This window comes from Molothrus aeneus, chromosome 2 (assembly GCF_037042795.1).
Source record: "Molothrus aeneus isolate 106 chromosome 2, BPBGC_Maene_1.0, whole genome shotgun sequence".
NCBI classification, from domain to species: domain Eukaryota; kingdom Metazoa; phylum Chordata; class Aves; order Passeriformes; family Icteridae; genus Molothrus; species Molothrus aeneus.
Window position 1 is genome coordinate 74,256,061 of NC_089647.1, and position 27,230 is coordinate 74,283,290.

The window sequence follows — 27,230 nt, forward strand, 5'->3', positions numbered from 1 at the left end:
ATGGCATTTGGAGGGAAATTGCAAAGCCACTATGCACACTGGATTCAATTTTGGGTGTGGAGAAATAAAAGATATGATTATTCATGGCTAGGAGAGTGTGGATGAATCATATTTAAAACCTAATGCACATAGGCAATTATATGTTGCATAGTCAAAATTGACCCTACATGGGATTTTTCAGAACTGCAGTTTTAGAATTAGTAGGGCACTCACATCACATTTAATAGACATAATAATCAAAACCACTGTAGTTTGTGTAAAATATTTGCCCTATTACATGAAAGAATGTATGGCTTTTTAAAATGATGGACAGTATAAATCACTGATGTTTTATCTGTTTTAATTTGAAGTAAACAATACTGAATAATTTAATTCCCTATAGCATATAGTCCTATGGTATCTAAATATAGGGAAATGTATATACAATTTCTGGCATTTTTTCACAGCTCCAGACACTATAAAAGGAGTTAACATAAAGTGGAGCTTGCTGGGTTACAGAGCAATGAGTACAGCATTTGGTGGGGCTTTTCTGTGTGCCTGCAGGTCACAGATAACTCGGTAATGTGTCATGTTCCATTTCAGAATGAATAAGTATTTTAATTTTTCCCAGTTAGAAAGAGTCTCCCAGGAAGAGATTTTCCATTCATAAACAAACAATTTATATTAAATATCACAATTCTGTTAAGAACATACCAACTAAAAAGTAGTTCATTTGTTTTGAATAAAGTACAAAACCTTATCACTACCTCTGAGCATCTTTAAAATTATTTAAAATTTCAATACATAATTTATAACCTGCCAGCACAGCACATGGTAGAACTGATACAGTTCTTCAGATGGTTATTTAAATCTTTACTAAATACTGAACTCCTACATCTTAAACCCATTTTACCTGAATCTTGAGTTGCTGCATAACTTTAAAATTTTGTAGTATTTGTAAAGATAAGTAGGGGACTTTTTGTCAGCACTTTTGGAAAACAGGAGAGGAGACTTATTCATCTGCACCTATTTTTTGCTATTTTTTTTTTTTGAGCATTTTTTCATCTATTTGCCCAACTATAGCATTGCAAACTGCATCACTACAATACAAGAAAATTTCAGGTTGAAAGAAATAGTTCCTGTTCCAGAGCATATGTAAAGTAGGGTTTTTAATTTGAGCAATGGGAGTATCAACTTCATAAACTAATGGAGTGTATCTAAAAAAATCAAACTCATCTATTGACAGATTGATTTAAAATACCACCGGAACCAGTGGAGAGTAATGGAATGAAGACATTCCTTCTGTTTTAGAAATGCACAGCAGCGGGGCAGCTCAATGTTGCTGGTTGGCACTGACAATTATTTCTGGGCTTCCTGTGTGCAGGGAGTTCGTCAGGCACCTGCGGCCGTACAGAGCCTTTTATGGCGGCCTGGCCGATCAGCTGTGCGCCAACGAGCTGGCAGCCGCCGACGGCCTCCCCTGCTGGAATGGAGGAGATCTTGTAAGAAGGTACCTTTCTGGCTCACTTCTCTCTATTTTCTGTCTATTGTAAGTCAAGTTTTGCTAAAACAGCTTCTGTTCCAGTCAGGTGTGGTGTTTCCCTCTGTCTGTGTCAAGATGAGTTTGAAAATTGCACAAGCATGGGATCCCTTTTCTCAGGCTTCACCTGTACACAGTAAATAAAATCTTCCTGCATCTCTGTTTGGGAAAAAGAAAAAAAGAATTCCAATGTTCTTCAGACATTTTTACCTCAGATTTGCAGCACCTAAACATACACTGGAAAAGAAGCTGGATTGGCATTTACAAAATACAGTTGTACGAAAAGAATATGGATTTTTGTTTGAGCTTGGTCTTTATAAAATGCTGCTTTTAATGCAGTGTGTGGTCAGAGACTCAAGCTTAAAACCTTCTCTGGCTCTGAAGTATGAAGTAATCTCTTAATATATATTGTTTCCCATGAGAGAACTAAAAGTTAAATGTGAAGATAAAACATTTTAGAAGTGAAACATGTATTTTTTATATATGCAGCATCTTGGGAGACATCATTCAGCAGCAGTGGCAAAGAAGAGATAATAAACTGCTACAGTCCTAGATATGTGTCTCTGGGATCAGTATATTACACAGCTTATAAAACACTTGCATTTTTGGATGGCAGAAGGATTTTCAGAGAGCTGATCTCTGTGGTTTTGTTTTATTGCTTTGATCACCAAAACAAGTATTTCTCTGAGCAGGAAATCCTTCCCTTCCTGATGACAGAGACCAAAATACTGAAAAGTTTGTTGCAGTTATTTGTAATGAAAATGATTATGTTAATGTTGTGTGGATTAGTAGGTAGTATCAAAAGTCATATCAAAGAGGGCTGTGAGGAGAGTTAGTAAAGCTAACTGAGGTAGTATCAAAAGTCATATCAAAGAGGGCTGTGAGGAGAGTTAGTAAAGTGTGAGCTAAGAAATAGGGAGAGCAGTGGGCAATCTGCAGCTTTAGGTATCTCTAAAAAGTTAGGTAGGAGTTGTCATTTATTAATTGATACATGAGGAAACTTAGTGGCCATCCTTTTATCAAACAGCTACAGGCCCACTTTCCTTTATCTTCTCGGGCAGTCCCGTTCTTTGGCAGCACCAAAGTCCAGTGAGTGGTTGACTCCCTTGACAGTCTCACTGGCAACCTTTTTTGTCCAAGGATTTCAACAATCTTCTGAAGAGGCTGTGTTCCTTCTTTAGGTAACTGTATTTGAGATTTAATCTCAACTTTACCTCCTTGCTTTTGTTTTTCTGAACATTCCCTGGTTCACTTAAAGTATTCCTATCAAATATTTCACTAACAATATAAAAGGATGATCTTGTAATTACAAGATTTCCTGAGAACAAAGTTCTTCTAGCATTACTTGTGGCTGCTTATATACTTACTATTAATACATTAGATATTTTCAAACCCTTTCTTATTTTATCATATGATACTATTATACTGTATCCATTATTATGTTATATGATTATATGTAATTTAACAGTTATGCTAATATATATGTATAGGCTACATATATGTTTATATATATTCTTTTATATATATATATATAGGTGCATATAAATATATATATATATATATATATATATATATATATATATATACACACACAATGTTTTTAATATTGGATCCACCCAAGAGATATAATGGATGACAAAAGCAAAAGTATCTTAAAAGTAAGGACTAACACTTTGTTATTATTTTAACATAAAAATTTCCTTTACTAAAATATTTTGTCTTTGTATATATATTAATGCACATATATTTATATTTTTGGTCAGTACATGTCAGTGTCAGTTTCCTGAAAGAGCTGAGATGTAGACAGTAGAAGTACAGAATGATTGTTAAAACCAGAAGAGCAGGAAACCCTGAGTTACTCTGGATTATCAAATGGAGCTGAGACCTGCAGATTAGTTCCTACTCAAGACCTCTGATTGTACACTAAATACATTGTGGTGCACAATCTCCTGTTTCAGTATCTTCATGAAGGCACTCAGATCTGTCCTAGACTCAGATCTTCCATTTCTTCATTTTGCCTTCTTATTCAGTCCAAATGCCCTTTGTTCAATTGTATTTATTTATATTTGTTTTTTTGTAACTGAAGGGGGGAAAGCTTTCCTGCACTTTGACCAAAACAAGGTTTTTTTTTACTGTTAGTATTGTTATTACAGAAGTGACGACCTAGGAAGAAGTGTCTAGTATCTGCTTTTATAATGGTTGGGATGCATAGCAAGCATTTAAAATATATTCTGCTTAAACATTAGCAAGAGTTTTCTACTGACAAGGACAAAAATAAGTGGCTTTATTGTCCAGCATCTACATAAAGAAGGATTTTTAAGAATAGGCAAGGTAGGCACTGAGAAATGATGCAGCAAAAGCTGATTTTTCTTAGTGATGTGGAGATAAATTGGATAACTTCTTAAAATCTCCTCTAGCCCTATGATTCTGAAACCAGGATTATCTAAATCCTGTGTTGCTCAACTTCTATTGTCCTGATGCCAGGATACTGTGACATTTTAGAAGCAATAATGACTGAGCAGGCATCATTGTTTTTCTCTCTAAATACTGAAGAACCTATACACTCGCTCTCTTTACTCTCTTTTTTCTCTCCTCATTCTGCCTTCCCACTAATAGAATAATAAATAACAATACTAATGAACTCATCAGTGCATCTCACCAGTGTTTCTGGCACTGATGGGGAAAAGTCTACATTGTTCACATTAGTTAAAAACAAATAGATTTTATCTGTTTTGAGATCCTTCATTCTTTTCCATCTGTTTTTGCCTTCTGTTTCAAAAACATGTGCCATAGATAGCTGCTGATGACTGAAATTTGGACTTGACACAAGAAAACAATATAATGAACTATGTATTGCTGGTCTATCAGGACCTGAAGAGATTGCTTAGCCTGCTTGCTTTGTCTGTGTTTCAAGCTCCAAGTAGCAAAAAGCCCTGAAGACAGATGAATGAGGAAAGAAAAATCTTTGCAGTTTTTCATTTTCCTTTTTTGTGCATCTTTCTAAAGGAAGCATTTCAAAGGTTTTAACACTGGCAATATTGGGTATCAGTTAAATCTTATAACCTTTGCCTTCTCTAATGCTATCCAAGAGATTATCAAGCCTGGATGGGAAAAGGTCAGAAAATGAAAAACAGTATTACTGAAATGAAAGCTTACTTAACAGTTTACATTTCATACACTTCAGCTGTCCCATTTTTGGTTTAAGCCTTCTTTTCTTTTTTCTTTTTTTTTTTTTCCAAATCACAATGCCATGGAAATATGGCCCTTGATTCTGCAATTCTAGAAATTGTTCTGTGTCTAGTAGTTCACCCAGTAAAGGCTCATGCTTTCATGAAGACCTCAGACCAGAATTCTCACATTCCTGCACTCATGCCTGGCAGGATCAGTAGTGGCTAGGACTTGCAGGAGCAAGACCAGTCTCATGAGATCTGTGTCACTGCAGCATGAGATGAGGCACAAGACTCAGAGGAGTCTTCTGCCTCTCCCCTGTCTTACCCAATTGTGTGACTGCAGTGGTCTAGCATGAAATTGAAATTCAAATTTCACTTTCAAAGCCACAGCCAAGTGTTTTGATGATGTACCTGGAATTTAGTGTTATAAGATTCAGTAAGGTCAATAGAAAAAGAGGAATTGAAAGTAATAAGTTATGCACTACCAAAGCATATGAGTTTGGATTTTCAGTGGCATCTTAGGCATTAAACTAAAGTAACAGGAGCTATGTAAATAGACAGATTGTTCCACTTCACAAACATAAAGAGATTTAACTGACATTTATACAGCTTTGGTTGTCCAGAGAGCCTGGCTAGAATGTGAAGAGAGATAAATTAAAAATACACAGAGGAGAGCATAATATATACTGTACATCTCGGGACCAGCAACTTAACTGAAATAAAAATAGATGTGAGTGAAAAAAATAGTAATATTTTGTGTGTTGAAGGATTCAGGAGTAATGGAGATTATTAAAAACAGCTAATCAAGTTTTGAAGGAAGAGTTTCATATAAAGCGCATATCTGAAGTATCCAAATTAAGAGAAATTAAACAGCATGATTGATTTTAATTGCTGAGCAAATCGTTAAAAAGTGATTATAATAAGCATCTCTCATCAAATAAATACTTAGCTTTAGCACAGCTCTTAGGCTGGGCAAATCTTCTCTTTTGGTTCTTAAGTATTCTGAAACTACAGCGATCCTGTTCCTGTTCTTACCCAACAAAAGAAGATAAATGGTTATATAAGGGATATTAATAAATTGATTTCAGTTTCCTTCTATTTGAGCTGATCATCACTTTTTAAAACAAGGAAGAATGTAAACTGCCATCTAAGGCACCACTTGAGACCTGATGTGCCTGAGCAACTTAAAATGTAGGAACAGCCTGTTATGGCTCTTACTGCTTTGCCCAATAGGCTGCTGCCAACAAGGACCAGTGACAGATCATAGAGAAAAAACAACTGTAATCTTAAACTTCCTCAAAACATGCAAATTTGCAAGTGCCTGGCCCAGAATTGTGAGCATTCAAACTTCCCATGAACTCAAAAATCTTCACACCACTAGCTTTCCACAAGAAAACCAGAAATTTTCAGATGCCAAAGCACTGGGTCAGTTTAAGAGGGGCTGATGATATGCATTTCTGTGTCAACATCGAAAAGACATGAACTGGCATAAGATCCCTTTGTTTATAATAATTTTAGGGTTTGTTCCCTATTTTGCTGTGAGTTATAACAATAAAAGTAATTCCTGCTTTAATATTGGTAATATCTGTTCTCAGTATATACTTAGGTAAATCTCATGTCGCTTCAGGATGGAATGGATTTAATTACATAAAATCAGCAAAGTATGTATTGGATTTGATAACCTCAAAATAAATGTTCTACTTTTCCTTTTGTTTGCTCAAGCAAATATATAATTTTCTGTAGTGTTTGCCTAGAATCATTGCACTTGTTTGTCGTGCACAGCAGAGCCTCTAATAGAAGTGTTCTGACAGTGGGTGAATTAATTTCTATTAGGTTGGTAATAATTTACAAATTGTATTGACTTTTAAAATTAAAAACATGATTAGCACCATGCGAAATAAACTGTAGCATTTATAAAGTCACAGAAGACTATTCAAAGGTAGGCATGAGAAAGAACAGTAACAAAGAATATTCCAAGTTGGAATTATTGCATCATCATGCCTTCATTTTGGAAGGTTTTCACTTTTCATTTTACACAGTCACAGAAGAATAAGAAGCACAATTTAATATTAGTGATCTGATGACTCTTAAAGGTTTTCCAGGTGAATTCAGGACTACTTTACTACAATTTATAACATGAAAGAATAGAGGCAATACAAAAAAAATCTATTGTCTCCTTTTTGTATAAGAGTTCATATTGAAACCAAGGAAAACTCATGCAGGAGACTTTGATGTGTAGTTCAAAACCAAAACTTGCATAGAATAAATAACTATGAGTCACAATAGATTATACTAGACAGAAAGTCTGTGCCTCATTGAAGTTCTTATAAAAGAAATATGCTCTTACTGAATTCAACTTAGATATACAGGTTCTCTTTCAAATAGTAAGTTTAGTGATATTTTACAATTTCACACACTGATACTCTGAAACTTTTTGTATTTCTAAACCCAGTTAATTATCACCTCTAGCCATGGCAATTTGATAAAGCACCCTCAGTGAGTTATTTAAGCAATATTTTGGATTGTGAAATATTGTCTATGGGGTCTTCTTTCAATGTAATGCCCACAGCAGTTTTCTGTAAACTCTCTAACTTTACCAGTCCAGAGAGGAGACTTCAATGTAATAATGTTCAGCACTGCAGCATTTACAGATGTTCCTTTCAACCTTCATAGTATTATGTAATCTCTGCTGAAGACTTTTTCTCTTGGCAGCTATAGGTCAGATTTTCGTTGAGCATCCTGCACTGACTGTGAAAGCGTGCTTTTGAAACTTATATTGTGCTGAAGGTTTTGCTTTTTACATTTTTACAGATGACATAGATACTCAAGCAGGGTGCCTTTAAAGGTCTGGAAATTGGTTGGGAGACATGTGAAAACCACAAAGTTTTCTTATGAGCCTAATTGTGAAACTTTGCAGAAAGTTTTTCTTTAAATAAGAAAAAATGCAATATATAGTCCTATTTTGATGAATATTCTATAGATTTTTATTTGTACAGATTGGTATTTTTACTGTCATTTATATAGTACAGATGACAAAAGATTGGTATTCATACAGTTTTATTAATTCGTTCAAAAAATAGTTCATTCATTATTTTTTCTAGAAATATTATTCTTTCCAGTTTTATCAAATATTTCTTGCTGCTTTTGTAGTCAAAAGAATCATTAGATCCTCTCTAATGAAGTAAAACTAATCTGCCATTTAGAACTATTAGTCTATTAGCATGTACTTCAAAATATCATTTTTCGTTCTTCATAAAAGTTATGGATTCTTATCTTCTTTAGCAGCTCAGCTTCTACTTACTTGTATTCCTTTAGAATTATGATTGGAAGCGCAAATTGTCTTATGTTCATTAAAATTACTATTTTGTTCTGTTTCCATTGTAACACTGCATTTCTAGGGTCAGAGTTTTTTAGCAGTACTCCACAAGTGGGCTCTCAGGAAAATTAAGCTGCATTAATGAAGACTATGAATTTAGTAATCAGTGATGTTAGCTCATTTTTTTTCTCAGTTCATTGCATAACCCAAACTGAAGCTACTTTAATCCGGAAGAAATTTTAATTTTTAAAGTGCAGTGTTCCACACAGAAATGTAATGAGGCAACCCAGTTAATGCCTACCTGCTATGAGTGCTTCTGTGACAGCTCTCTCTGAAAAAAGACTGAAGCAAAACCCAGTGAAAAGGACATAGGTACACCCATGTATGCCATGCTGCAGCCTTAGTAAATGATCAAGCACTAATGTGAATAGTCACATCCAAATCTGAAAGGTCTTCATGTTCAGGTAGCACCTAAAATATCTGAAGTTATTATAACAGATCAAAGCAGCTGAACCAAATTGTTGCATTCACGCAACAGAAGACTGCAGATTCTTCCTAAAACCATGCTTTATACATATGAGACACAGAAAGGAAATAAGAAGCATGAAAGCCAGTCCAATATTACGAGTTGTCTTGCTTTAAGAATAAACAAGATATCTCTGCTACCAGCAAGACCTTCCTTCAAACTGTTGGGAATCTTTATGCGTATTTGAGAAAATCCCTTGGATGGAGGGGTTGCACTCTAGTGCACTGCTGTATAGTAAGATGTAGCTTCTCTTCCTTAGTCTGAGGAGTGAATCTCTGTCATGTTAAACACATTTATGTCTTATGTTAATAAGAGCTTGCCATGTTGAAACTTGTGTTATTCTTGATCTTACGTACTCCAGGTATTTGTGTGAAGAAATGCAAGTCTGAATGGGTCTCTTGGCCTCTTTTTCAGTGAAGAGATAAATGGAACCTTGTAGGGTGCAATTAGTTTCGTTTTCCAAATAGTTTGATAGAAATTCCTAGAAGGACTTTTTCTCCCCTCTGTAAAGGGCATCAGTCTAAAAGTATTGATAGAATTTATGTTAAAATAGGTTAAAATATCTAGTAACTCAAGCTAATACAGAGTATCCATGCTGAGACAAAAAACCAAAAAAACCTAAAGAGGAAATATTACAGGTGGTAGACTAATCCAGAGCAGCTATGTCTAAGTGTTTGAGATATTTCACTTGAAAACTAGGTACCCATATTTATCCATATACTGCATGTAATATCATATAATACTGTTGATCTATTTTTGTTAGTACTGATCTTCAGGTCAAAGTGATGTATTAAGCTCACTGAGCTAAGCTATATAAAATAATTACACAAGACAAAGCATCAGTTTAATTCTTCCTCAGTAATTTGGGTCAAGGATGGAACATATTCTTGAATAAGGCACCAAACCTTGTGTTTCACATAGTTTTTCAAAGTTTCAGTTTAAATGTAAGATGAAGTTGGGGACGGATTTGGAGAAAATTAGAGTGTTTATGAAAACAAGATTAACTTTAACTTTCCCTGTTTCCTTAGCCTGTTTTCACTGTAGGTGATGTTATTCTGTCTAGAAGTCCAGGTTTTAAGTCTTCAGCCACAGAATCACAGAGTAACAGAATGGGTCAGGTTGAATGGGACCACAGGGGTACATCTGGTTCAGCCTCCCTGCTCAAGTAAGGTCCTCCCAGAGCACATGGCACAGGATTGTGTCCAGACAGTTCTTAAATATCTCCAGAGAGGAAGACTCTGCAATTTCTCTGGGCAAGGTTCAGTTCTTATAAACAGTTATTATAAACTGTTATTAACAGTTCTTAAAGCAGTTCTTATTAAGTGCTATAAAAACCTGTATGTTCATGTCGTTTTTGCAAATATGACAATGACAATATTTGAGACATTCTTATGTTCCTGTATAAAATAGGTTATGAGCAATCGTTATTTTAATATGCATCACTCTCATACCCTGATGTCTTTAAAACATCTGAATCACACATTAGTACAACAGCTACAGATGAAGTAACAAGCCTAGTCCATGTTACATCTAATAAATATGCATTTTTTCATTGTTTAGTTAAGTATTTCTGGAATCTAGAAAGATAGCAGGGCAGACAGCTAATATTATTCAGTACAAACATTGAAACAACTTGCTCTTATCTACTTAAGGAAGAAACGTATATAAGCAGTGCCTCCTGAAATCCTTGAATAGAAGATGTTTAAAATAAATAAAAACTAATTGAAAAAATCCTACCAGAGTTTTTCATATAAGGAGGTTTTATCTTGCAGTGAAAAGTATTAAACATTGTCAGTTAACACATTGCAATTTCTGAATTATTGAAGAACACTGAATGGTGTTGGGGTGCTAGACAGGAGCTAGCTGTTGGAGAGAGATGGCATAAACCATTGTAGGGCTTTTTTGAGCAAGAATATCTAGATAAATTTTACTAGCCCTGGATGACATATATTTCTAGTACAGGAAGGTTTTTACTATGATCAAACCCAACAAAATCTGAGATTAGAAAACTGCCATTCAGCGTTTTGACAGCACAGACTGTATTCACAGAGATTCACAGTAATAATTTAATTGCAAATAAATATTTTAATATAGAGAGAATTAGTTTTCAAACTAGAATTTTTTACCAGTCAGTTCAAGAGCTTATAGCTAGACTGCCTTCCCCCTCTGTAATTTTAATTGCTTAGTAAAGGAATATATTTATAGTGAAAAAGAGTTGAATCAAACAGCCACAAGTTATTTGCCTTGACACCTGTGAAGAATTTAAAATGAAAATTATTTCAGCTTATGTTTCAGTCAATATAGTTAATTCTTTTGTATTCATATGATGACAATGCATTTGGCAATGTATTTGAGTGTACAAGGAAGTGTACAACATTTTGAGTGTACAACTTCATTTTTTGGGGCGATATTCAACTGACATCTATAGCTATGCAAACATAGGCATCTGATTTGGACTTCTTGAGTCAGTGCAGTCCGTGGAGTGAGACACATCCTACTTAGTGCTGGTGGACTGGCTGTTTCCAACCACTGTAATCATTTGTGAGTGTGCAGCACAGAATGGTTGTGTAGCTCAGATCATCTCAATCTTGTCCTCAAGAACATGTAAGTCTGATGGTAAAACATTTGCACCCTGAGGGAGGATTGTCATGGTTTAGCCCCAGCCAGTTGCTGAGTTCCACACAGCCGCTTGCCCATCACCCCAGTAGCAGGACTGGGGACAGAATCAGAAGGGTAAAAGCTAGAAAACTCAGGGGCAGAGATAAAGACAGTTTAGTAGAGAAAGCTAAAGTCACACACACAAACAAAGCAAAACAAGGAATTAATTCACCGCTTTCCATGGGCAGGCAGGTGTTCAGCCATCTCCAGAAGAGCAGGGCTCCATCACATGTGACTTGGGAAGACAAAACTTCATCTCTCCAAACACACCCCCTTCCTCCTTCTTTCCCCCCACTCTATATACTGAGCATAATGTCCTATAGTCTGGAATTTCCCTTTGGTTAGTTTGGGTCCCCTGTCCTGGCTGTGTCTCCTCCCAACTTCCCATGCATGCCCAGCTTCCTTGCCATCATGGCAGTACGAAAAGCAGAAAAGACCTTGACTCTGTCTGAGCCCTGCTCTACAATAACAAACATATCTCTATATTATCAACCCTGTGTAGCACAAATCCAAAACATGGCCCCATACCAGCCACTGTGAAGAAAAATGGCTCTGCTCCAGTTAAAACCACCACAATTCAGAGCATATTTCACAGCTACCAAAAGGAAAGTACAGAAATGGGTCACTTTTACCCTGTGCCTCACGGAGCTTTAGTTACAAGTGCACCACTGTGCACCTCCTTTAGATGTTATCAGAAGGTAAAAAAGACCCCCAAGTTTCTTGGACTCCAGCTAGAGCTCATTGATTTGCTGTTTCCTGCCACTTTTCAGGTTCCTCTAGGCTCTGAATTCCTCTGTAGAGAGAGCCTATGTGTGGCAGATGCTTCAGCAGTGCCATTGGAATGGTTCACAGTGGTAGGTGCAGCACACACCATGGGTCAAGCAGATGCTCACGACAAGAAAAACTCTTGTCTCAGCTGTGTACACAAATTGTACTGGAATACATGAAGAGAAGCCATATGTAAAAAGATGGTGCAGTTCAGATGAGCAGTTTTCTCTAATAATTGCATCAATCCACAAAACGTTTTAACTGTTTGGGATTTACACTGCCTTTTTTCCCTTTTTCCAAAAGTATTAAATAGAACTTGAATAAAATAGATTATCATTTCATAGAAAGAGAAAAAAATCTTTCTCTAGATACAGAACAACTCATGTCCTAGAAAAACATCTCCTGATAAGTAGGCAGTGTATTAAGTTAATTTCTCTCATTTATATGTGTGTTTGAAATAATTCTGAGCTTATGTATTTAAACTTGTGTCGATGTGAGAGTAGTACTCCATCACCTTCACCTGTCTTCTGGCAATTAAAAGGTACAGATACAGACTGTAATTATGTTCTAGGAAATTTGTCGGAAAAAATACATTCTGTATTTTGAAGAAATCAGAGACATAGTCTTTGTGGATTTTTTTAATCTTATTTTGTCTTACATAATCTTGCTACTATTTCAAATGATTTAAAAATAATTCATCATAAAAAAATTGCAGAACTGTGGCCATGATGCTTATGCAAAAACACTTACAAGAAGTCAGCATTAGTTTCCAGCGCATCTAATGGTAACTTTAGTGTACATCTCATTACATTGTTAAGAGCAAAAAGAAACAAAAAATTGGAGGGAGCTATAATAATACTTGCACCAAGTCTGATTAGCCCATAATGAATTACCCGTGTTCATAGGTGCCTTCCCCCTCCACATGTCACAGCATTGCAAAGTGAAACAGCACCAGGGGAAAACTCCCTTGTTTCGGTGGTCCTGCGGAGAGAGCTGTTCAGTATCCTGCTGTTGCTGTATCCTGCGTTGCCACCCAGTGGAGAAGAGTCTAACTTCTCCTGGTCACAATCCCAAAAGTGAGAAACTTTATCATAGAATCATAGATTGTCCTGAGTTGGAAGGGTCCCACAAGGATCATCGAGTCCAACTCTGGGTCCAGTGCAGGACACTCCAAGAATCACACCATGTGGCCGAGAGTGTTGTCCAAACACTTTTTGAACTCTGGTGCTGTGACCACTTCTTACCCACTTACAGTAGCCCTTTATTCTGCGAGCAAATACTTGGGGGTGATCTTTTTGGGGACACATTGATTGCTTTTGTTGTTTTCACTTCTTCTGGTGTTTGCCCTTCTCTGTACATATTTGCTGAGTTTGGCCGGTGTGCTCATGCCATATAACATGGAACAATGATGCAGTTCCATTTACATTAATGTAAAACTGATCAACGTGGCACTGGATCAGAGCTATGATTTGCAACAGTGCCTTATATTTTAGGAAAAAAATTATCTTAATTTCAACTTCCTTTAAGTTATGCCATGTGCTGTTAAAATCTCTTTTAACACAAACATCTTTTAGTCTTAGCTATGTTTAAACAAGCAGCTCACAACTTTGAGGAAAGAAAAACAAACCACCCAAACTCCAAACCTGTTTTTTCACTTCATATTACTGAATTTTCTGACTCATTCTGTACTTATTTCATCCAAGTGTTTGCAATTGCTGCACAATGCTAATATAGGCAAGTTTTGGCAGCTATTGGTATTTAAATAGTGTATCATAAGGAAATACTCTGAATATTTAGCAGAGGGAGGACAGAAGAGAAGGTTGAATTGCAGTACAGAAAAAAAAAAAGCAATGGAGCTGATGGACTCTGAGGAAGAGATATATGGATGGATGGAAGACAGTGACCAGTAGCTTCAGAAGCAATCCCTGAACAGCCATCACTTTGCCCTGGTGTCCAGCAGTGTCCAGAGGAGACCAGTTACAAATGGAGAAAGATACCTGGTAAATCCCTTGTCTTTTGAAGTCTGTAGTAGGCTGTTGCTGTGACAAAAGCCAAGTTACCAAGCAAACAATCTCATAGAGTGCTTCCTTTCTTTAGAAAGATTAGGAGCAACTGAAACTCAATGTCTTCAATTGACCCTCATATTTTCAGCTGACAAGAACCCTCCTTGTCTAGTTTGCTACCTGATATCTCAAATTTTCAGTTTCTTCCCCCAAAGACTTTTTCAAGAGTAGGAAGGAGAGGAGAGCAGGGCCAATTTTGCCCACAAATGCTTGTGGAGAGTGCTTAAACTTCTTGTGAGATATTCTGTTTATTTAAAGCCCTCTTAACGTTAGCATTCTCCTTTTATCAGTCTTTTACTCATGAAACCAGGTTGTAGCAGATAAGGCAGAAACTTGGAAGGATTTAAAACCTATGCTCTGTATTTTTCTCATTGTCTGCGTGTGTGAATAAAAAAACCCCAAAACCATGCTATTATTTATAATTTTCAAGGTAAAAATATGCATAAACTGCTGCAGTTCAGTATTCCAATGGGAAGATATTTTTTCATGTTGTGTGTAGCATTTCTTTGTCTGGTCTCAGAAAAGCTTGCATTAGGAAAGGGCCTCTGGAATTGCTGGTACAAGTTCTGGAACAAGTCAAGGCCACAGATTAGTATATTCAGGACACTGGCAAGTTAAGTAGTGTTTTCAATGGCCAATATTTCACTAGTTTTTATAGCAGCCTATTCCGATGCTCAGCTGCTTTTTCTTTCCTTATGTCTAGACAGCATTTCCCACAAGCAACTTGTGCATTTTAGCTCTTGTTCCATCACTGTGCATCCTTGTGGAAAGATTATACCCTCCTTCTCTGTACCTATAATTTAGGTATTTTTATAAATTGTTTGGGGAGATCCCCTCTCAACCTGGTCTTTCTCAGGCTGAATAAACACAATTTATTCATCCTCTCTTTATATGTCAAGTTCTCCAGCTCTCTTAATATCTTGGTGTCATCTTAATGGATTCACTTTTCAGGTCCATAAAGGCCTGTATATAGCCATGGCATTTGCAATTACCATTTTGGTTTGTGTTATGTCCTTTATTTCTTGCCTTCAATGCTCTGTCTTGAGTGTAGGTTGGGCAAGGTAACAAAAACACACTCTGAAATTCAGTGCTCACCCTTAAAATTACCTCTGTCACACTTTGGGTATACATTTGAGTATTTTTCTAAGATCAATCCTTTTATTATTCTATTTTATTTAATTTCCAGAACTAGTTACATCATTATTCAGCCTTCAGACTATTTTTATTCTTATATATTCTTTAAGATTGTGTCCTATACAATCAAAGGTGTCTTAATTGTGGCCAGATATTATTAAGGTTTGATATACAGATGTATATAACAAATGATTAATAGAAAAATAAACAGTCAACAGCTGAGACTGGGAAGAGTTCTCAGACTAGAAAAAAATCCCACCCACTTTAAATCCTGAATATATGTGTAGAAACTGGAGAGGGATTAATTTCTCCTAAATTATGGACTTTCTACTGCCTTTTTACTTGAAGAATCAGACACAGGCATCTACGGCAGTATTTTAATTTGGATCAAGAGTGTGCTTTTGAAATCTCTCAGTCATCTCTAGTTACTTCAGTTCATGTTGTGAAACAGTCTTGGGCCAAATAAACAGGATTCCTTTTAGATGAAGCTAAACAGTAAGGCGGGCCTGAAGATCACATCTAACACAGCCTGATGACTAATGGGCATTCAGTCTCTTGAGATTAAAGTAGATCTAATCAAGTATTCTCTCCCCCACAGATATCTGTAGTGTAAATATTGGGCCTAAGGATCAAGTTCTGACAGGAAAAAAAAAAAAAATCTGTGAATTAGTGGTTACATAATTTAGCTACTTGCTAATATTGGACACAACTTGGCTTGTTATGGCTCACCACAGGGAGCTGTGCATGTCTGTGTGAGTGATAGTGGAGCCCTGGAAAATGTTAAAGATAGACTTTGAAAATGTTAGGCTTTGTGTTTTCTCAGATCACTGCACCTGTGTAAGCGTGCAGTATGATAAATGATATAATTGTTAGATGTGATGATTGTTTAGTAACTAAATATAATTATTGTATAATCATAAGAAGAATCATGAGAAAGTGTGTTAGAAATTTCAGGGGGAACCATGAGAAGCCATGCTTGACTGAAATCTATGTATAATATAAGTTAATATAAGTTTAATAATTAACATGGAAGTTATATAATGATAGAATATAAAAACACGATCATCTCGAATGTATGGTCAGAGTCAGATTTGAGTTGAATACCCCTGACGCCCAGAGCTCTTAATAAATCTGCATATAATCGCTTATGTGATTATGTGTTTCTTAACACTAACAGGAGGAAGGGAGACTGGTAGGAACAGAAGTGTACAAAGCGTGGTAAACCTGGGCACATGAGGTGAATAGCTTCGATTTCATTTCAAAAAAAGGAGAGTCAACGTGTGATATATTTGTATTCAGCCTATATTGCCTCTTCGTTATTCTAAGACTCATTATTTTAATGGATTATATAACAATTAACATTCTTTTTTTAAAAAGAACCTTGTTGACATTTGTATTGAGAAGGGAATAGTTAAATTATGTGCTTGATATAAAGGCTTGTGATTGTTTGAAATAATCATGTTTATAGCAACACAAATCTCTAATGAGGCATGATGAACTGGAGCATCTACTTCAATGGAGGAAAATAAAGTGAAACACTTTTCCTCCAAACAGAGAACATGCTCTGTTGTTTCAGTGGGACAATCATCATGTACAAAGCAGTGTATTGGGATGTTTTTCAGCCTTAATTGCCCTGCCAGTTACAATTAGAGGTGTTAATGTAACTGTGAAATGCTACAAATTACTTGTAGCTTTTCCTCCTAATGCATTCTCGGCCTGTCTTGCACAAAAGGGTATCAGAATGACTGAGATCTCTTGCTGAGCCTGTTATTAAGGTTTCCTTGTTCTGCTCCCTGGGTACAGTTATTCACTCAGTGTGGATTCAGTATTATGGGTGTAAAGATGCCTGCAGCAGAATGGATCCTTTTAACATAAAGGGAAAAACCTTAGCATATTAGGCATTTCTTCTGAAATACCTGCAGCTATAACAGCAATTTTAATAGCTGTACTGGTTAAAAAATTACAGTTTTTACAGCCAAAGTATTGGCATGAAATCATATCATTTGCAAGATGTTACAGGTGCTTAGTGATTTATAGGGTTTCGACATTATTTTTCTATTATACTTAAGGAGCAGATATATTTCAAAATCCTGCCAATGTGATTGTCTAGAACAAAGGGATCATCTCAGCAGAATTACACAGAAATTTTTGACTCTTGGAGGAAACAGGAACTTGAAAGGGGAGGTCTGAGGACAGTGTATTTGCTAGTGCTCCCATTCCATTAAGCAGTATCAAAAGATTTTCTGGTCCAATACTAATCAATAAACCAAAGGGGACAATTCAAATGAGCAATGTGACACTATACTCTGTGATAAGCAGAGAAAAGGAAGAAATGCAGGGGATTCACAGAAGGGTGGCCAAATGCTCTTGGTAGGTGAGATTTTATTTTCTTCCACTTCTACTGAAAACTATGAGTGCAACAGTCATTCAGTGAACTAATAGACTTACTTCATCTTGTTTTGGAACAGCTGCTTTGCATTTCTGCAGTCTTAGAGATTGCATTGCTCTTTGAAAGGGCAAATGTCTCTGACAGTGGATTAAACTCCCTAGTGTTTACTTCAGAGCTGGAAAAAATCTCACGCTGCAGGATGGTTTTATCCTATTGCCTGAAATCTTGGAACACTGAATAAATTGTACACAGTCAGGGACATTTCAGTTTCATCATCAAGTGATGGATGACTGGGTAAAGTGACAGATGTGTTCAGATTTCAAGTATATATACTGCTTAGTGAAGGAATTTAAAACACAACTCCTCATTATTGTTTGTTTCTTTGGATTAAAAACTGATTACTGAAACCCATTATTTATAAGGTAACACTTTAAATCCAGATGAAATAGTTTCTCCTTAATATTTTTGTTCTTTTACCTGTGCGGTACAAACATCCTGGTAAAATAAATGTAAATTTTAAAGATTCTAATGCTTGCTTATGTGTATAAGGGGAGATGTCAGTATTTGAAAATATTTTGAAGATAGGAGAAAAGCCTTCAAAGTCTTTATCAGTCTTCAAAGACATGAACAGTTTTCAAAAAGGCTTTTTTAATTCTATTGGAAATTCTGAAATTTTGAGGGTAAACATGTTTTGTATGGTAGGGAAGTTTTTATCTTAGACCATTTTCCTCAGCAAAACAAATGAGCAATTGGCTAAAATTGCACAATGGTTAAAAATTGTAAATACATAATTGTTTACAACAATTGTTTAAGCCATGAGAAATGATGATTAAATTGGCAACTACTAAGACTTTATTTTTTGCATAATGACAAGTATAGATTCTTTTAGAAATGTAATGATCCTGACTTATGCACCTATATTCTTTGTGTGTGTGCGCTGACATATGTGGGATAGGAGAAAGGAAAATTCTGTAAATTCAAAGCATAAATGTATTCTCCAAGCAGACTAAAGAGATTGTATAACCAGTATGTGACATGGTATGTAAATGAAACCTAGCATGATACTTAGCAAAAAAATATTAATTAGATAGGTATGTCAATCTCATATATATGTCCGTGTGTGTGTGTGTCAATTTAGCATATTAAAGACCAAGTAGCAAATTTGTCAGATCTACAATATGTAATAATTAAAATTGGCTAATATTGTAACTTTTTATATCATAGTTTGATTTTCAATACTTCTTAGCTATAGAAAGTGTTTTGAGGGCTTGAATGCAACATTACCACTATCACCACAAATACAGATTATGAAATATTTTTCTTGCTGAAAGGAAATGTTTCTCAAATTGGAATCTCTGTATGCCTGGCCTAGGGAGAAAAAGAAAGCTGAACCTTTTTCTGTCTAAAATATCTTGGGGATGAAGCTTTCATGTTTGCTATTTTACATTTCTAGTCCAGTCAGGGAAGTGGATTTAGAGCCTAAAAAAATACATTTTATTGCTGCCACAACATGGTGGATTATGTTCTTCAGTTCCTGGTCTGCAAACACTGGAAATAATGGAGCATGGTTTTAACCTGGGCTTTAGGCATCTGACTTTGGGCTTTTTCATAGGCTAATCTCCTAAACAGCAGCCAGAGCTGGACAGACTGCAAGAAGGTGATTGGGAAGCCCTGAGTTAAGCTTCTTCCCTAAGCAGCTCTTTTGGAGAAGCAGCCACCTTTCCCCCATGATAACATAGGAAGCCTTGCCCAAATCCCGATTCATCTTTCTTGCAGGCTTCCTTTGCCTTGACTTTGTCATCTGCTTAACTCAGACAAGGAAAAGGCTTTTTGGAAGGTAAATGCAGTCAGAGAAGTATTGCTGAAATCAAAGGAACTACTTATGTGTGTAACCACACACTCACAAAAAAAGCACTTGCAAAGCTGGGTTGTTAGATAATGAAGTTTTTCAGGAATATGCTCTCCGTTTGGCAGAGTTATTTGTTAAATAAATAGTAACCAGACAGCATTACTTTTGCAATCAATAACGGCAGTATTTCTTCTCGTGTTTGTGTTTAGATAAAAATGTATTTATGCTGATGCTGTTGCAAAGACTGACTGAGACTTTAAAAGTGGCGTAGTCACTCAAATATTTCACATGTGCCTTTCACCAAGGGATGACAAGTTTTATTTTTGTATAAAGGCTCTTATAGTAACCAGAAAGAACTATGCTGCTATATTTCAGAGATACGGCTGATTTTTAAAAAAATTTTCAAATTTATTTTCACATCAACATGCAGAAACATAAAGACATTAATTCTTTTTATTTAACACTGCTTGTTAAGATACTGGACAGTTACACTTGACCCATTTCTGATCTCTAGAGAAGAAGGTGATTAACTGCAGGTTTTGCTTCCCTTCTTCAGTGTAGCTATCTAGAAACAAGCTATAAAAAGGCCTATTCAAGGGAAAGAAAGAAGGTCAGGCACTCAATCAGGCTGTATAGCTGGGGTTTCTGTCAGAATGGAAAATCTGTTCTATAAAATAATAGCTTTCTGTAATAGTTTATTCTGTTATTAATATAAAATTAGCATAGGTTTTGTACAAATTTTTTATTCTCATTTGAATCTGTAATTCAACTATTACCTGCTGACAGAAAGAGCAGGTTAAGCTGTGGAAGACCAATAGCACACTGAAATAGAATGAATGATGCAGCATTGGAGGTTTCTGGGTTTTGGGTATTTGTGTAGGATCCCTAATGGCTCATGCAGTGGAGAATAACACTAAAATTTTTAAATTACTTTGACATAGCATAGAAAATATCTGAATAAAAAATTAAAAGGGAAAGCTCCAATTAGCAATTGTAGGTAGACAGAAATAAATGTTGTGTGCTTACTGGGTGAACTGATTAGGTAGCAGCTCTCCAAGGAAAGGTGAAGAAGCTGTGCTGCATCACAGTCAGAATGTATTCCAAGACAGATGTGCTGTTGGGAAAGAGGAAAGCATACATCACAGGATGCCAAACAGTTGTGTGTTTTCAACTCTATCAGGACAAAGGAAAGGTCAGCCAGAATATCAAGTGTGGCCAGCCAGGGTAAGCAGGGCATGGAAAGAGCAAGTTCCTGCTGGGAGCTGTGTGGGACAGTGTTCATAAAGCAATGTTGGGCTGTGGCACACTCACAGAGTTTGGGGTCTGTTTAGTTGTTACTTCTTTTGTGTCATTTTGTTGATAGACTGGCACCGTAATAGTGACCAGTGTTGCTATAAAAACAGAAAACAGAGCAGGATTGCCATGGGAAAGATACAGAAAGAAGGAACACTGGTCAGAGGTAAATCAGGATAGTTATGTCTGAGAAAATAATTGGTGATTTGTGGAGGTGTCACATATCTCAGGTCCATCTAATTTATTCTGGCAACACTCCATTTACTCCACATTAAATTGTCTCCATAATGGTATTAATAGGTAAGGGCATTCTCTCTCTGCAAAGGCAGAAGTCTTCTCTAAGTTCTCTGATATGCACAATGGTAAAGGTGTAAATTGTGTATTTTGTATTTTTGCACAGGACAGAAAATTCTTTATCTGATTTAGGGTAAAAATTGTAATTAATGTTTTACATTTCCTTTGGAAAGGAAAAAGTGAGCAGGAATCCTCCCCTGTCAATGAAACCTGATGAACAGGACACAAAGTCCTTTGAAGTCAGCCATGGCTCAGGGATCTTACAGCTATAGAGCAGATGAGTATGCTGGGGTTGTCACACAGTCATAGGATGGCTGCAAGGCCCTCTGGAGAACATTCAGTCTAGCTCAGAGCAGGGTCACCTAGGGCTAGTTTCTCAGGGCTCTATTCTGTCCCACATTTTCCTTAGGCTTTATTTTGCTTATGATTGTCCTGTAAAAACTTTCCTTCTTATCCTTTGTGACTCTCCAGATTTAACTCCAGGTGGGTTTTGATTTGCCTCCATCCTTGTACTCCATCTCTATATTTATCCTTGGTGCCTTGACCCTACTTCCACCTCCTACAGACTTTCTCTTGTGTGTGAGGGTAGTCAGATGCTCCTTATTCATCCATGTATGCCTCCTGTCTCCTTTGCTTGATTTCCTGCACAAGAAAGTGGACTGTTCTTGAGCTTGGATAAGATGAACCATCTTTTTTGGACCTGTTTTTTCCCCAGAACCATCTCCCATGACAATTGGCCAAGCAGATCTGTGAACTGGCCAGAGTCTTCTCTCTCTTCCTTTCTCCCACATTAAGCAAGGCTTTTGAGAATAATAGAAAATATTTTTAAAGCTATTTTGAAGTCTTTAAGGTGTCATACCTAGGAGGTGAGCTTCAGACATTGCTACACAGCTTGCAGAATGTTTAGTCTGTGTCCTGTTCTTGTGCCACCACCTACCTCATTTTTAATTTGCAGTTATGTACCTCATGTCCCCTCCTGGTTTTGAACAGTGTTTCTGTATGGAAGCAACCATCTTCCCTTAGCCTGGTGGCTAAAGGTTCTGCTAAACTAAAGAAACTCTTCCAGGACATATCTTACCTGCTGAAAGGAGAGCATTGCAGAAGGTTCCTAGCTGAGCTGGCATGTCACCCTGCACTGTGTGGAGGTGCCATCCCCTGGCAGCAGTGTAGCTGAATATTAAGTCACACAGAACAGTGTTTTTTGTGCTGTTGCATTTGAAGATCCTGTTTTCATGGCTGCAATGTTTGGTAGCTCACTGTGATTATGTGGTCAAATACACTTGATAGGGAAAAGAATTTCTGTTAAGTACATAAACATAATCTTGGGGAAAACATAAATAATACGAAGTGTAATAATACAGAGCTCTGTCACTTAATTTCTGACTCCTTCTACTGTACTTGTATTAACCACCCCTGACAATCTCTGGTACAAATATCAGACACATGATGAAGGCAAACTGAGTACAATAAAGTAGTGTTTACATTTCCATTATCAGATCATATTTTAGTGGCATGAGCTGGTTGAGTTTATCTAAAATATACCTATTTGGCTATCTGTCAAAGCAGTTTTAGAACACTTTAAAGATTCTTCTTTTTATTTTAGATTAAATTTGCATTTCAGGACTCCAATACCATTAAATTATCAAAAGCTGTTCAGTTACAATGCATATTTGGTTCACAAGAGGAATAATTTCTTTTTTATTGTATTGATAGACTTGTCATAATTAAAATCAAGATTCCATTTTTTTAAAGCATAACCTCCACATTTTGTAAGCTGTGAAGGAGACTTGGAAGTGATTAAAGTGATAATCCACAAGTTAGAATTATTTTCCTTAGGAAGCTCAATGTCTCTTTCTTTCTGTTAAAATCTTGTCCTTTTTGCTCTTGCTGTCACAGAAAAGAAGTAACTTGTTTTCTGAGTTTTTCTCAGCACCTTTACTAGTAAGTAGGTGATGTACATATGATTAATTTGAGTTTTCAAATTACTGTTGGTAAAAAATATTAAAAGATGAAGGATCTTTGAAGGCAGATAAAATAAACACAAAAATTATGGAATTTAAATGTCAGCCTTCTTGGGAAAGAAATACAAAGTCCAGCAACTTCTATGAAGATTCAATTAAAATTTAGAAGCGTTTTCTAAGTGTTTTCTGTGTAGTTTCGGGGATTGAATTTTACAGAGTAGCAAAGTGTTACCTGAAAAATTTCTAGCAGTAGAAAATTATGCCCAAATCACATATTAATATTGAAGATGGTGATTTGTCAAACTGTGGGCAAAAGCTTTTACACAAAAAAACCTGTCTGTGATGTTAAAATGTGCTCAAAATATTCCTATTAAAACATTTGTTTGTCTGAAATCTTCAGGTTTTAAAATTTTCATAATCATTTGTTTAGTCCTTATTTTTTATTAATTTAAGATCTTTTTGGGGTATAGAGCATCACATTACTCTTTGTATTTTGCTATTATTATTTAAATTTTAAGCTGCAGGTTTTTCTTCATTCAAGAAGGTATTATCAATCACTAATTACAAAAGCCAGACAAGGAAATATTGAGTGATAAGATTCAATTCTTAAACTCATTGTCCTTATCTTCCTCCCATTTGTCTTGCCAATTGAATCTATTCCCTTACCTAGATAAAAAAAATTTCAATACATACTAATATTTCCTTACCATTTCCCCAAAATACTAATTATAATATCAAATAATAAAGTGAAGAAAAGAAAAAAATAAAATATCTGCAAATTATCAATCTCTACAATGTTCTTTTATGTAAGTGTATATGAATTATTGGGAATGTCTATAAATCTTGTGAAACAGTTGCCTATGAAGAGCTGAAATAGCAAAGGGTATAAATTTAATTATTTGTGCATAAAAGTCACTACTTGCACATTTATACCTGTATGTAAATTATTTACATATTATTTATGATTAAGCTTGTAACTGGGAAACATGCAGAGTGGTGACCTATACTGGGTCCCATAAATTTTTCTATGAACTGTGGTTTAAACCCATCAATTGAGCAGAAAGGTTAATAAAAATGCCTCCCAGATTCCAATATCAGCTGTTTTCTTCCTCCCTGGCAATGTCATAAAACCCCAGTGCACCGACTGATGTTGTGCAGCAGTCACAAGAACTATCTGTTTATCAACCTGTAATAATTCAGGCTCACCTCACTGAAGTTTTTTGGAGGGAGTACATCACCTAAGTTTATCTAAATGATGTTCACATGAAGAACCTTTAATTAACTCTCTGTAACTGTGCTGAGTAACTTACCAGACACTATTCATTTAGAAAAAAAATAGTACAAATCAGATTGACTAAGCAGAACAAGAATGGTTTTTTTATCTATCTATCTATCTATCTATCTATCTATCTATCTATCTATCTATCTATCTATCTATCTATCTATCTATCTTTCTGTCTTTCTGTCTTTCTGTCTGTCTGTCTTTCTGTCTTTCTGTCTTTCTGTCTTTCTGTCTTTCTGTCTATTTATCTATCTGGTCCAACACCACTGATTGTCTCCCAAATTCCTTGGAGTAGGGTGATGTGTTCAACAGGATGCCATGCCCTGGTTAAAGCCCAAGCCAGTTAAAGCAGCCCAGTGAGTGTCTGATGATCTGGTTGTGAATCAGCTGTGCTCAAGCTTAGCTCCAGTCCTTGGATGGAAGTGTGCAGAGGAAAAGGCACTGTTTGAGTTTGAGCAGAGCACAGGTTGTATAGCAAAATTAAAGAGTGGGATTTAGAGGAAAAACAGAACTGGAGACTATTATTATATTGTAGCAGGCAGGAAAAATTATACATATGAAGATTTTTCACTACTGCTCAGTTAGGGGAACAAAAGATGAGAGATACCATGAGAGAAATTATTAAAAGGACAAATGGACTAACTGTATAGAATGGGGCAAGAAAGGGAAAGGAAATTCATTTGAATAAGGGCCAGAAAGTCAGCATCTGTGTTGGACAGCATGGCATAGTAGCAACAATTTTTTAATCCGGTTTAATTTTCTTAAATGTGGCATCCTTTCATGGTTGTAAGTAGCCTGCTGCATCTGAAACAAGGGGTCATATCCATATTTTTAAAACTACAGAAAACTCAGAGTAATTAATTCAACTTGTCAACATCTAATGGAGTTAAAGATACATAAGCTTTCTATCGCTGTTTCCCAGGGAGTATCAGAGAAAAAAGAAATGCAGGAAATGCAGAGGCTGTTGAGCAATTTTCATAACTGAACAGTCAGTGATAACTACAGTATGCAGCCAACCAAATATTTACCCTTTCCCTAAAATATTTGTATGAGATAATATTTCATAATGATTGTTTTCGTTCTTCCTGTTCAAAGATTCCTAAAAAAATAGGAAAAAAAATGGCCTGGTATGTATTTAAGCACTCATTTGATACATGAAAGCTTTTTTATTAGCCAGGTCTGTGTAAGCAGAATTGTGCATTACCTTGAAAAATGAGGGCGTTTCTTTCCTTACTGATTTAAGTCTTATTAATTTTCTTATCAGTTTGCATCTTTCAGAAGTAGCCTTTTGACAGTTATCTCAACATTTTAAGTGCCCATCTGCTCTGTTTGGTAGCATCAGCTTATGCCCTAGACCTTCATGAATCATTGAAAATGACCAATCAGATTTTAAAAATATATATTGTCAGAAGATTTTAAGAACATCATTATTGGTTCTGACTATTTTGCCTAAATATAGTAAAAACACATTCCATACAGTAATTTAAGGTATCTTATCCATACAGTAATCTTAAGATATCTTTAAGATATCTTAGGTTAATGTAATTGTTCTGTGGATTTGCAGAGATGGTTTTTTTTCCAAAAGGTGTAAAACACCTAATTCTTTCCACAGCACATTCAATTCTTGTAAGTCTGTCTTTTCTGGGAGTATTTTCCTAAGCATAAATTCTTGAGTTTTATTATAAGAGTAATAATTTTTTTTTTTGGTTTTTTTTTTTCATGTATTATTTTTTCCCTGTGACCTTAAGAGTACCACCATGTAAATATTAATTTTTGTAAGATACTACAGGTGTGGAAATGAGGATGCTGAACACATGATGTGCAGCTGTCCCAGTGAAACTGGGTCTGACTCCAGCCCTGAATAATACATTACATCTTAAGCTGGCTTTGTTCTGATTTGAAGAGTCTTTGATGATGTCAGGGAAAGTATCATAGGAGGGAAAAAGGGATTGATTCATTCCAGAGGTTAAAAAATTAATTTCATGACTTGTGGCTCATTTATGATCATTTTCTTACCATATCCTCTAATGTTTCTTTTGTATCTGAAAGAGCATGCTAATGAATGTGCTGTAAGCTACACTATGGAATTCTCCAGTGTGCAATCTCAGAAGAAACACCCTTTTCCCTTTCTGCTTATAATGCACTCAATTCACAAGAGAATTAGGAGAAGGTACTCAGAACCCATCTCTGCTTTCACTAGCATTATCTCCAAGGCACCTTTATTAGTAACATAGTGCAGGCATGCATTTTAAAGACTGGTTTACCATTGATCAGTTTCTCTTTTTTGTATGTCTTCAAGCAATTCTGTATATTGATACAGCACCTGTCACTCTGATACCCAAAGACTAAACAATATTGAATGCTGCTAGGCCACAGTATAAGTAGCACTTTTATCTCTTCTTCTGTCATGAGAAACAGGGGAGTGTTGTGTCTGCAGTTTGCTTAGTTGCACTTTTTAAAATAGCAGCATCGCTCTAAGGGATGCAAGCTGGCTTGAGGTTGTTAAAGAATGTAGAGTCAGGCCATTCTCAAAGAATATTTTGTGGATAAAGATGTGACACAGTTGGCCTTTCAGTGACCACTGGGATTTCTAGGCCCTGCCTTTACCGAGGGAAAGAGCTTGGTTTTTTTAGAAAAGTTGCACTGTGCTGTTATCCTCTAAAATCTGGCAGCATGGCATTAGAAGTATGGCAAGGAAATCTCTTCAGTGAGTGTTCAGTGTCAGCATCCAAGTAAAGGAAGATAGGTATCATCAGTGAGATTTGTGGAAATTTCATTATAGGAATGCCTGAAAACTGTGCAATTTCCTGTTTTCTTGCAGTGATTTCACTATTCTGATAGAAAGGAAAACAAAGCTATGCAAAAAGAAAAAAAAAAGTACATTAAACCCCATGTCTGTAAAACAGTCTGTTGTGGTAGTGCGTGATGTTACGTCGTTTTAACTTAGTTTGGCTCATCCTGAACAGTTTCCCCTTTTTCCCTGGAAATCCCCAAGTTCGTAGCGTTAT

The 27,230-nt window shown here is 36.0% G+C and overlaps 1 protein-coding gene across 2 annotated transcripts in view; it reads left to right on the top strand.

Moving 5' to 3' along the window:
• The window catches only part of GPC5 (glypican 5), a 602,713-nt gene that overhangs the window by 115,254 nt on the left and 460,229 nt on the right, over positions 1 to 27,230 (top strand). For both annotated transcript variants that reach the window (XM_066545102.1, XM_066545103.1), the window contains one exon: positions 1,364 to 1,489. In XM_066545102.1, coding sequence (XP_066401199.1) covers positions 1,364 to 1,489 — 126 coding nt within the window. The remainder of the gene's footprint in view (positions 1 to 1,363; positions 1,490 to 27,230) is intronic.